This window comes from Sceloporus undulatus, chromosome 1 (genome assembly GCF_019175285.1).
Source record: "Sceloporus undulatus isolate JIND9_A2432 ecotype Alabama chromosome 1, SceUnd_v1.1, whole genome shotgun sequence".
Taxonomy (NCBI): domain Eukaryota; kingdom Metazoa; phylum Chordata; class Lepidosauria; order Squamata; family Phrynosomatidae; genus Sceloporus; species Sceloporus undulatus.
In genome coordinates, this window is record NC_056522.1 from 102,078,393 (window position 1) to 102,091,891 (window position 13,499).

The window sequence follows — 13,499 nt, forward strand, 5'->3', positions numbered from 1 at the left end:
TGTATCCCGCCCCTCTGAGAACAATCGGAGTGGCTAACAAAGTTAAAAATACAGAATATATAAAATCCCTGATACCCTCCCCTCCTTAAAAAAGTATTAAATCCAATGCAGAATTTAGAAAATAATAATAATAATAATAATAATAATAATAATAATAATAATAATAATAAGTCATGTGCTTCCACCCTCTTAAGAAAGTCCTAATTAGTATTATTTTAAAATGCTAGCTTTCTACAAAGCATAAAAAGATAGCATTTATTTTGACCCTGGAGTGACCCTTTTAAAATGCATAAATTCTTGCCTTGTTTTTCCAATGAAAAGCTCCATTTTGTCATTGAAAGATCTGTGCTATTGTGGCAGTCAACAAAACTTTTCTTTCTTTCTTATGATACTGACCAAGGGCAACAGAATTTCAGCTGGCTGTGAAATCAAAGCAAAGTGTTTATTTCCTACAAATGTTCCTTCTTGCACGGTTATAAAGTATAACAGTTTCTCTGAAATTGATAGCATGTCACCCCAATTGTATTATGCTTCCGAACCTCACACATTTTTAAACAGCACTGTCTGATTTCTCATTCATGCTGTGCATTCTGCAGGTACTAAGCACACTTGGCAGCCTTTTCTGATTACACGTTCTTATTTAAATACTCACTTGACCTGAAGCAAAATAAGAATAATAGGCCTGTGTTGAGAAAAGCCATGAAAACAAGGAGAAAAGGACAACTATAGCACTGTGAAAGACTGCTGTGTATGTGCCATTCAAAGGAGGCAGATGACACGGAGGTTTTTGCAGCTTTTTGCAGCTCAGATCCAACATGACTGCGGATCCAACGATGCGAATTAATGCGATAATGTGTTGTGTTATCACACACGATTCCTGTCTATGGGGGCTCCTTCCGTGGCACTTCTGCAGTGATTCCAAAGTGACCCCTCATTTTGGTGAAATTGGTAACAAGCGAATTCACAAAAATCGCTTCCAAGCTCACTTCGATTTCACTCCAAATTGGTCTGGTGTGGAATGCAACTTTGCTTTTGCTCTGGTACACCACCGCAAACTCCCTGGGTTGCAAATTTCCCATGATGCGGCACTGCAATTTTCCCCCATTTCCTTTTGGTGGTCCTTTCACTTTCAGGGCAACTCATGTATGTGCGTGAATGTGAATATACAGATATGTCTGTCTGTCTGTCTGTCTGTCTATCTATCTATCTATCTGTCTATCTATCTATCTATGTGTGTGTTGAAATTGCTGAAATGGAAGGGGAAATAAAAAAGGGAGATAAAGAAGACACAGAAATATTCACAAGGCAAATATTCACGCAATCACGCAATTATGCGAAACAGGGAACAAGAACTTGCACCCCTTTTCACCCCAGAAATGTACCAGGTCACAATGCATTCAGACCCCCACTGAGCATGCGCAAGGTTGCCAATATGAATGCACCAGTGTGGTAATACAATTTGCGCTCACTCCGCTTTGCGTGAATCCGCATCACGTGACTTGCCTTGGATTCGATTCCCCCTCGATTCAGAAGGGCAATGGAAGGGCAACCAGATATGATAAAACATTCACATTATAACGTGAATTCGCATAGCTGAACCAGGAGTCACCCCGGGTCTGAGCTGCAAAAACCTCCGTGTGATAAACACCTAAGAGCGCAATACTATACCTGTCTGCTCAGAAGTAAGTCTCGTTTATTTGAATGAGGGTTATATCCAGGCATAGGATTGCAGCCTCTGTTGGTGGAATTATTAATTATAACAGAAACCAAGTAGGGAGTTACATCTTTAGTTGCCCCCTCCTGTATGCGCAGATACTCAGTACATACAGAGTGTGTGTCTGTGTGTGAGAGACAGCGAGAGAAGGAAGATAGACATGAAAGAGAATTTTTTAAAAGTTGTTAAAAGGAGCCTGCATTTGCACTCAAAGAAAGACAATGCATTATTCTGCCTCTTCATTCAGGGTAACCTTTCACACTTTTTTTTCACAAACCACTTGGGCTTACCACAGTCCTCTTAAAAACACCAAAAAGGAACCACGAGAAACCCCATTGTTCTGCCTTTTCTCACAACAACACTTCCACATAGTCCAGCCCTTCTGATATTAACTTCACGCAGAGCTTGGCATGTTCCTTTAAAACTCATTATTTTACAGTATAGTTATGAGAGTCATAATTAGTTGCCATTGTGTACAATTTAAAAAGTAACTTTTTACATTCCCATTTCCGAAAATTAACTAGAACAGATGCTTTTTGCTGTGAGTATTCTTTCTTACAATACTGACCAAGGGCAACAGGATTTCAGCTGTCAGTAAAATGAAAGCAAGATATTTATATTGCAATGTAGTGTTTAGAGTGTTGGGAGTTCTAGGTTCATGTCTCCACTGACCTTTGGTTAGTTAGTCTTTCTCATCCTGACCTAACTCACTGAGTTGTTGATGAAGGTAAGAGTGAGGAAGAGGAGAGCTATGTATACCTCCTTGAACTCCTTAAAGGAAAGGTAGAGTAAAAGCTAGCAAACAAACAAAAGATCTGAATGCCAGTTGCCTTTGGCACAAAACTCACTCTTCACCCAAATGCCTCATTATCAATGAAATATGAGGCAGCAGCACAAAGCACAGTATGAGCCAGAATTTGAATCTGTGCGTATAACTTAAAGGAGAGAGCTGTGTGTAACTAGTTGCTTCTAAAGAGATTATTGCACTGCCTTTCTTCTCAACCTTGGCACAAGCTGAAACTTTTTAAAAACAGGTGTTATCTCACGCCTTCGTGCCCAGTCCAGAGGCATCCCATATACGTTCTTTGCAAAGTATGGGAAAAATCCGGATCAGGTATGCCAAGATCAGATATGAGATGCCTCTGGACTGGGCATAGAGGAGTGCAACAACACACATTTTTTAAAAGTTTCAGCTTGCGCGAGGTTGAGAGCAAAGGCACTGTGATAATCTCCTAAACTTTGGAAAAGAAATGTGTTAAAACAGATCCTTCAAATCAACATAATATGAAAAGGCCCCCAATCCACCATTGTATTCTGTGTAATTGGTACAGTTTGAAGAGGGGCAAAGGCAACTTGATGTCTTAGAGTAGGTTCATGTCTGCAAGAGGATCTTGAAAAACTTCTGAGTCTGAGAGAAAGAAGTTGGTAGCTTAAGCTTTTGTAGACTTAAGTCTGCTTTATCTGATGCATGGAGTGAAATGCCTAGGAACAGACCTTTATAGCTATGAATGAGCTGGTTGTATGTGTGAATAGCATATAAATGCAAACCGTGTTGGTATTGTGATGAGGTGACAAGTTCAGTTTTAAAGACAGTCATTGGGGAACAAAGGCAGGAGGAAAGATGTTACCTAAAGTCAAGGTGAGTAGACAGCCAATGAATAGTGGAGGGAGTAAGTAAATGGCATGTAGAGTGATGCTGGCTGGTAACCAGAAAAGATATGTGATAAAACTGGCCAAGAGCATCCTCATGAGCTTGGGGTATTAACTAGTGTTACATTGTGGGTATTAGCCGGTAAACCATTGTAGTTTCATGTAGATTCATGTATCTGGGTTCTTTGTGGTTCTATAATTTGTTAGCTTATTGAAAGAACAGTGGCTCACACATGGTGGACAGCTTCTGATAATGCCATATTATAGGGACCTTACTTTCTAGTGATGTAAAGGTAACTGAATGATGCAAGGTAAAATCATGGTGAACTCTATTAGACACATTGCACAAGTATATTTATTTATTTATTTATTTATTTATTTAAGAGCTTTTTTAAAAAATTGTTCTTTTGTTACGACCTGCCATAAAAAATAAGGAAATCAAGCTAAAGCAGGTACTAAAACTCTAAGTAATGCAGAGTTAATATCTGTATTTCCTTTAGACTATGGCTGCTCTTTAAATAAATTATTGTAACATTGAAGGGCAAAATTTCAATTTGAAAATGTCAGTAGAACTCAATTATTCACATTTTTTTTATTAAAATACAACAGTACATTACTCTGCTATTATCACTAATGGAAGACCTTTAAGCTTGCAACTAACTGTGTGAATCTGTTGTCCAAGATAAAAAATAGTTTGGTAGCTGACCTGGAGCTACTAAATGGAGTGTACTGGAAGGTATTACCATAAAATACGTAATATTTCTGCTTATCTGTCAACCAGTGTGACATTTTAACCCACTGTAGAATTGTTACATTGCACAAATTGACTAAGCTAATCTTCCTGCTACTGCTATTTTCCAAGTGGTAGAGTAGTTTTGCAGACACAGGTTTCCCAACCAAACTTTAGTGCTTAATCATTCTAAGAGACAATAAAAACAGTATAAACTTCATTTTAACTAAACATTGTTATTGTAGACACTGCTTTTCACAAAGACTGTAAGTAATTTGATCTCTAACTTCCTCAAGAGAGCACCGCCAGCTTTCAAAATGTGTTTTGTTCCATTGAATATTTTTGTTCTGCTGGTGAAATTAAAATGTTGTTTTTCCCAAAACAGCCATATTGTTTGAACACTGCTCATTGCAGTAATAAAAAGATACACCTCAAAAATGTCTTGTAAAATCCTGCTAAGATTTCTGGGGGTTTTTCACTTTGAGGGTGATTGTATTTCAGAGTTTGAAGGGCCTGGCGTGGGGCCCTCAGGTGGGTTTCATACACCTCACCTTTCCCACTCCGGTAACAAGCAGGGAAGTGGTTGCTTCCCCCTATCCCAGCCATTATTTTTCATTCATTATAAAGTGTTTCCCTTCATTGCATTAAAAACAGTGGTTCTCACAATTTGATCTTGCAGGTTTTTTGTTTTCACCTTCCATAATTCCTGACCATTGGCTATGTCAGCTGGAGCTTTTGGAATTGAACTTATTAAAATCTGGAGAATCTTTAAGAACCACTATTGAAAAGGCAGCCAGATACCAAAAGGAAGGGTGGAATTGCAAGTTGACTTTTTAAATACTTGGGAAATAATTATTTTCTCCTTTATCTATTGGACCTGTGTTTTTGTAAAGTACATTTTAAAATGTATATCACTGTGTATCTTATTGCATTTGCTACTTTTTTTTAGCACCCAAAATGATAAAAGAAACCAAAGATGCTTCTCATCGTGCAGCTGCAGGTATGATCCATCTATCATCCCTTCCTCTCTTGTATTCAGATTCCCAAATTATTTTGATCATACATGTCCGTCTTGGTTTTGGTTCCTTCCTACAAACTACACATGATTATGTGCAAGTGTTAAGTCCAGCACTCTTAGCCTGAATATTTTATTGGTAGATTATCAAGACCCACTATTGAATGTTGCTGTATCAATCTGTTTTCCAGTCCATGTGGTTTGGATTTGGTTGTATTTGATGTAGTGACAGCTGCTAGTTTCCATGTCCGTGGAGTCGTGAACCCATTTTGGATTGTAGTCTAAATTTTAAAGGAGATACTCAAAGTGTGGAACCTAGTTTAGGGATAGCAGTCAGCACTTCTGTTAATAAATAAATAATAAAACTTTAGTTTTTATCCTACTTTTCTGTGACGAGACAATCAAAGTGGCTCACAACACATTAAAATATCCACATTCAATGTTAGGTCATTTAAAGTTGAGACTAGAATTTCCATGACATCGGATGCATCTACATTGTAGAAATGAAGCAATATGACACCATTTTAATGACTGTGGCTCAATCCTACATTATCTTTGGCGAGGCACCAACATTCTTTGTCAGAGAAGGTTAAAGACCTTGTAAAACTGCAAATACCAGGATTCCACAGGATGGAGCTATAGCACTTAAAGTAGGCTTAGATTGCATTATTTCTCCAGTGTAGATGCACCCATGGACACCACTAGCAGCCATGGATTTTATTGTATATTATGCTGACATATCCCTGATTCACTTATCTATACTTTTAAAAAATTGTTTCATGTCAATTTATGGCAAGGGTTTCATAAGACTGTCTTAAGCACTTTACATACTGCCTGTAAAAGCTGTCTTTGCTGCTCAACTATACCACAGCAACCAAATGGCGCAGTACTGCTGTGCAGCAAAAAAGGAGTGCTTAGAAGCAGCTCCTGTTTGCTGCGCAGCTGCAATGCAACAAACCACTGTAGAATGGCACAGTGGCATCACAGCAGTGCAGCCCCATTTGGACACTGCACAGCTGCGACATCACCAACACAATTATGTTGGGCGGGGTCACACAATTATGGCAGCCCCCACACGTACTAGGGTTAGGGAGGATGCGGTTGGTGCGCACTCCCTAACCCTAAAATTGGCACCAGCATGGCGCAAAAGGCTGGTCTGTACCATGCCATTGACAAGGAATCCTCAGAGGTGATTTTGCCAGGCTCTTCTTCTAAAATCTAGCCTACAGCACCTCGTGTTCATTGGCCATCCAAGTACTAATCAGGAATGACCATGCTTAGCTTCCAAGATTAGATGGGATCTAGTAACTTTAGGGGATTTAAGTGAATAAATAAATCAACAGAGGAGGAAGGACACTTATTTATGGAGGGCATTGCAGGCAGATGCAGCAGAGCTGTGAGTGCTGCTATTTTCTCACTATACAAGTACATGATATGCTCAGTATAGCCCTAATTCTGTATGTTCCTGTCAGTTTCATCTTGCTGCCACTCTTGATAAGTACCTGCAAATTTGTGACCCACCAACCAGAACAACAATTCTGGCTGGATGTTTGTTTCTGTCTGCTTGTCTTTCTGCCTTCCAAGCCTCTTCCATGCTACATGATTTAGGACAGTATTGGTAATCTCTGTTTGGCATTGTGAATCATATTGTATACGTTAGTACTACTTGGTGGAGGGAAATGACTGCTGATTTTAGAAATACAGGTTGAGCACCCCAAAGTGGGAAATCTGAAATCCTGCAGTAACTAAAACACTTTGCTGCCAGCCACCCATTTCCTGCTTCAAGGTGATGGCTGTAGCACTCCTGCTTGTTTGTCTCTTGGATCCTCAGTCTCTCTGCAACCTCAGTTCTCATACACAAGTAAAGACCGAATGAAGCTGGAGAGAGACTGAGAATCTGTGAAATGGTGGGAATCCAAGCATAGTGCTCAGTATGAATCTGTGCCTCTGCCATTTCACAAATCTTTGTGACTCTCTTCAACCTTGCAAATATGTACTATGCTACTTGTGTGCTATAAGATCTGAAACAATATCAACTACAAAATGTTTTTGCTCCCAAGGAGTTTGGATAAGGGATACTCAAATAGCAATAAACTGGTGGGAACCATAGTAACAAATTGAAAACATTAAGCAACTAAAAAGTCATGAAATACACCTTTGGAATACCTGAGCCTTTAAAATTTACTTTTTTGTACTACTGATCTCATATTTCTCTAAATAGTATAGTCAGTGGTTATGTGACTGGGTGTTTTGAGAGTTACAGTCCAAACCAGAAAATAAAATAACTTTTCTAAGCTCTGGAAATAAGTGTCTTCTCAGTATAATCATCCAAGATGCTTAAGGGATATCTCTCTCTTTTTTTTCATTGAGAAAACTGTGTATAGTCATAAATAATAAATCTATTATTATTATTATTATTATTATTATTATTATTATTATTATTATTATTATTATTATATTAATCCTGCTTTCCCCCAAAATGGGACACAGAGAGGCTTACAATTTAAAAGGACTGTACAATTAAAAACATACAAAAGAGAGCATTTTAACTAAGAATTTTAACTATTACAATATTAAAACAGATCGCTTGTTAAAAAAATAAACTACAGTTAAAAATATAAAAAGTACACTATAAAACTATAAAATCTCTGTCAGTGTGATAGTGAAAGTAGAAAAATTCAGTTGGCATCTGACAAGCACTGCAGTATGTAAAACAGCTGCTTCTTTATATCCTGGGCAGTGTCCAAACTGACAGTTACATACACAGTTGTGCAGTGGAGCTGAGCATGCAGTTTCCACTACATGAAGATCTTTCAGGTCAACCAACCATTAAAAAGGAAAATAAGAGAAATCCTGCAAAGAATTAAAAGAAGGAATCTAGAGGAATAGAAATGGCTTCCCCACATCAGGTATATATAATACAATAACTTTTACTTTTAGAACTATATTTTTGAAACCTAATTTTGCTCTCCTAAACTGGTGACTTGGAACAAAAAATGCTTATTATATGTGGCTTGTTTATACCATTTCCTTTTCCCACACTCACACACACTCATTGCAGTAGCGAACACATGACATTTTCAAGACCAACAATCACATTTGGGGCCCTTTCACACCACACAATGACATTGCTGTGAGTCTGCTTTAACTGCCATGGTTCCTGGGATGTGCAGTTTTAAGAGGAGCATTTAGAATTCTCAGCCAGAGAGCTGTCATACTTTAACATCTACAGATCCCAGGAATCCATAGGATGCAGCCATAGCAATTATAGTGGAATTGTAGTTCTATAATTGCACTGTGAAATAGTCCCTAGTCTTTGTTGCAGAGCTGGAAAGACATGCATGCAAACACATACATTATGAGCAGGCATTAGGGAATTTCAAACTGCCAGAATTTCCTACTAATACCCAGAGACTGGTGTGTCTGTGTAGGTAGAGAGAAAGGTGTAGGTGAAATCCTACCCCAGGGGTTCCCAAACTTTGATTCTTCAGACATTTTGAACTTCAAGGCCTGTACAGATGGCCTGAAAGGCTGGCCTGTGGGCAGAGTCAGGATGCAGCCTCCTGACGCTGGACGCCTTTACTCCACTCCCGGGGCATCATAATGCCGCACACCATTCCAGACGGTGTGCAGCATTATGGAGCACCTCCGGCACTGCATTCAGATGATGCAGCACCGAAGGGACACCATACAGCCACACTGCCACAGCTTTTTGTGGCTTCTTTTTGCGCCTTCCAGAGGCCAGATCAGGGCCATGGCATGAGGTTGCCGTGGCCCCAATCTGGCCAGGTAAGGGCCTGTCTGTATAGCTCATTCAGTTCTTAAAATGTTTGACTTCAAAAACCAAAACTTCTTTCATGGATGGCTGAGATAGTGATACCTTTGCTTCCTGATAGTTCAATGTATGCAAACTTTCGGGCTTGACAGACCGCCCCAAAAGGGTGGGCTAGAGGTGCCCATTTTTGCCCCTGAGGGACGCCACAGCAGCCAAACCACACTGCCTCCCTCCACACCAAAAAGAACCTGCTAAAAGTGAATACTTTTTGGCACACGTGGCAGATGCCAAGAGTGCGCCATTGGTGCACTGTAATCTGTCAATGACATAAGCGTGGTGCTGTGATGTGGGGACTTCACTGGCCTTGCGTCATCATGGCGGCCCCCATGTAGACAGGAGGCCACCATGATGGCACTGCTGCTGCGCACTAGGACTTGGGACCATGAGGTCGCTCCACAATCCCAATCCCTGAAATTGGCCCCAGACTGCTGCTTTTCGGCAGTCTGTATAGGGCCTTTGTTTCATGCACAAAACTATTTTAAAAGGTTGTATAAAATTATCTTTAGAGTATATGTATGAGATATATATGAAACATAAATGAATATTATGTTTAGATTTGGGCCCCATCTTCAAGATACCTCATTATGTACATATGTATATGCAAATATGCTTATATGCAAATACAGGTATTCCATAATAATAATAATAATAATAATAATAATAATAATAATAATAATACTCAATATACTTTCTGGTTCCAAACATTTCAGATAAGGGAAACTCAGTCACATCAAAAAGAACCGATCTGGCTAAGAAAGAAAACCATTTTCAACTCCTGATGAAAACTGCTGTGAATTAAATAAATTGCTCATTTCCAAATAATCAGGTTTCATTGTACTGTGAAACCTTGTCTCATTAGATTATCTGAATACATAAGTTTTGTATTATGAGCTATTTGTGCTGCTCCATAACACAATACTACTAGATATGTAATGTTAGAATATGCTTTCATATCTAGAAATATCTAGAGGCATTTGGAAACACAGGTTTGAAATTACTCAGTTCAAACGTATCTAACCTGCTGTTTCAGTTGTGACTTGGAGACCTTAACATAGGAGGGAAAGTTAAGATAGAAGATAACTGATAGTACTGTTAAAGCAAGTGGGAGTTCTGCTTTCTTAATAGGTTCTTCCTACAGCAATGTTGGGTTACAATAAAGACCTTTACTTAGAAGTAAGTCCCATTGTATTTAATAGGGCCTATTAGGAAAGCTTAGTGTATATCTATCTGTTATGTTAGATGCTGTTAGTGATTATGATTTATTTGTAGTAGGATGTGATGGTGGATGTTGTATTTGTTGTGTTATGTTATTATGACTATGTATGTTTGTCTTTTATAAAAAAAAATGTAAATTACTTATGGCTTTAACATATACAGGTAAATTTACTCTTATGTACACCTGCTACTGTTGTTTGCTTTGCTTAAACAGAGCTGTTTATCTTATCAGTGGTCCTTATTAACCAATTAAAAGCACTTGTTTGCCATTCCTAACTGTCAATACATTACCATTCCCAGCAATCCATTAACCTGAAATCCATCTTCTTGACTGTTACGGGCATCAATATGGTGTTTACCTATATTGGAATGGACATTTTTGATGCTCAGTTGCCTCCATCATATAGATTTGTATAGCTCTGTTTGGGGAGTGAGGAAGTCTATTGTTCATACTTTGCAGGTTTTGGCTCTTCGGAGCTTAAGAGAACAGAAACATTACATTTCTTTAGCCCATTAAGGTGATTAACAGAAGCTTTAAATAACTTTATCTTCCTTTACATATCCCCTCTTTACAGAAATAAGCTTTAGCGCATATGAAATAATTGTTAGTTTTTTAGTTTCTGTTAGAGTAAACAATTTCTGGAATGCATATTTGGATTATTTAAATAATGGTATACTCATCTTCTGTTCTATCAAATTATAAATATATCCAGCCTCCTCAAATTCTTCTACTGATTTTGAGTGATTAAAGATAGGTGAGTTATGAATGTTTCAGGTGTGAGCATCATCAGGGTCCAAGAACAGTGTTTTACCAATTTTGGCTGGTTCACCATCTGTGGTCTTATCTACAGAAGGCACCTCTCTTCTTAGTGGACTTGTCTTGGTTTCATCCCTACTGAACTGTTGTAATGAACAATACATGGAGATGAGTTAAAGATCAGCTGAAGTCTTCATTTGGTGAAGGACATGGCAGTAAAAATGCTTCTTGGAGCTATGTATTTATTGTGGGGTCTCCTTCCTTGGGGGTCTAAACAGAGGGTGGATGGCCATCTGTCGAGTATGCTTTGATTATGATTTCCTGCCTGGCAGGGGGTTGGACTGGATGGCCCTTGTGGTCTCTTCCAATTCTATGAGTCTATGATTCTATGTGTTGATATTAATCTTTAAAGCCCTAAATAGTTTGGGACTAGAAATAGCAATAGCAAGTACATTTCTATACCACTTATCAGTGCACTTAAGCACTCACTAAGTGGTTTACAATGTGTAAGCTAATTGCTCCCATAGAGCTCAAAAGGATGCAACCTTGGAAGGATGTAAACCTATGTCGAGCCTCAGCCTATGGCTGGTATTGAACTCACAACCTTATAGTTTGTGAGTGAGTGGCTCCAGCACAGACATTTAACCACTGCAACTAGGGCAAGTGAATGACTGCTTTCATTCATGTCTGTGAGTCTTTAGATTTGTATTTGAAGCTCAGTTCTCTGGTCCAATAATGAAAGCAGTTAAACTGGTGAGCAGAAGCAGCATGTGGACTGAATGAGGAACATGGGGAACTCTCCCCAAAGTGGTGGGAGAAGACCCATCTCCTACTTGATTCAGAAATCAGCAGGGTGGTGATTACCAGCAATGTTTCCCCCACATGGCTGGAAATGCCACCCCAAAAATTTTGCCCCTTTATGCAAACCCATGCCCAAATAAAATTGCCTCCCTCATCTTATTGGTCGGGAGACTGGATGACACACAGCCAAAACTCCATTTGTGGTGTGAACAGACTGGATGACATCTGGCCTGTTCAGCTCTAGAAATGGGGTATACATGCTTTAAAATAACTCCCTGTTTACTCCAGCTCTTCCCAGAAGATCTGGAGCCCTCCATACAACACAGAGTTCCAGTGTGCTTTTCCATGCATCCGCTGCCTCTGCTGTCCACTTGCTCTAAGGTCAGAATGAGGTACCCTGCCACTGGGCACCTTGTTCTGACCTCAAACTGAAATGATGCTTCAGGCGGCACAGTGGGACACTTATGCAAACAACTGCCCAGTGCAGCAATGGAGGACTAGGGTAATGGAAGAAGGCTGAGGCAGTTCCAGACCCAAGATACCCCAGGCTGCTCTTGAACTATCTGGCCAGTGCAGAGAAGACTATAATGCCCTTTTATAGCCGCAAAGCTAACTTTGGGTTGATTTGTAGTGCTGTTAGCTATTTTAACTGCTGCTGTTTGAATACTTCACGTTTGCTCCTGCTATTTTATGTTGGGTTTTTTTGTCTGGTTTATTGATGTGTATGCTATCTTACTCTTTCCTATTTGAATATAATAATAATAATAATAATAATAATAATAATAATAATAATAATATATTATTTATATTTCCCGCTTCTCCCTTTGGGAGATGTTGTGTGATGTTGTAATATTTTAATTTTCAGTGTTGCTGTACTTGTGTGATCTTATGTTATTTTATCAACCATTGTAAAAACCTCTTTGAAAGAATAACTTTCTTCCAGCACACTCTGTTTTTGAAGCAACAGACAAAATCAAATGGTATTATAATATAAAACTAATCAACAAAGAAAATCACAGTATAGTATAGTATAGTATAGGAACAAATAATTTTACAATGTTCCAAGAAAACCCCATGATAGGGTCACCTTAGGGCTGCCATAAGTCAAACATGGCATGGAGGTACAGAACAACAAACAAAGATTGTAACATAAAACACCACCTAACAAACATCTAAACTAGTATGCAGAGCTAGTATTTAGCAAAGATCATTTAAAATACCTTTCATCCCCACATAAAAATAACCATAGAGTGCAACAACCATGCATCTTAAATATATTCTAAAAGCAACAAAACAAAATAAAGAAAATCATTATAGTTAAAAGCCATTTGAAAAACAATGTGAAAACCTGAGAACCCAATGCTGGCGCCATTGGTGGAGCCCTAAAGTGGAATTACTGTATATATTCTTGTATAAGTCTATAAATTTTAGTCAAAAAATTGACCTCAAAAACCTAAGTCGACTTATCCACGGGTCAATGTAAATAGTATACCTTAACTCTTTTTAAAAAGGGAACCATTCCCTGGTGATAGGCAAGAGTACAATCTGTCTTGGAAGCATGGACCTCCCTCTACTCTCTCTTTCATCAGCCTTAAGAATGAGCACAAAGAGTTATGCCTGCCATAATGTTGTAGGTTCTTTGGCATTGTTTTCCTATGCTTCATGAATGAGATTCTTTGTTGCATGCCCGTAACTTTTACCCTCGACTTATCCAAGGGTCATGTCAAAATCTGTAATTTTGCCCCCAAAACCTGTCCTCAACTTATACATGAGGTCGACTTA

General features: G+C 38.8%; 1 protein-coding gene across 1 annotated transcript in view; it reads left to right on the forward strand.

Moving 5' to 3' along the window:
- The window catches only part of LOC121925175 (triadin-like), a 180,222-nt gene that overhangs the window by 140,131 nt on the left and 26,592 nt on the right, over nt 1-13,499 (forward strand). Inside the window, exon 24 of the mRNA XM_042457013.1 lies at nt 5,044-5,094. Coding sequence (XP_042312947.1) covers nt 5,044-5,094 — 51 coding nt within the window. The remainder of the gene's footprint in view (nt 1-5,043; nt 5,095-13,499) is intronic.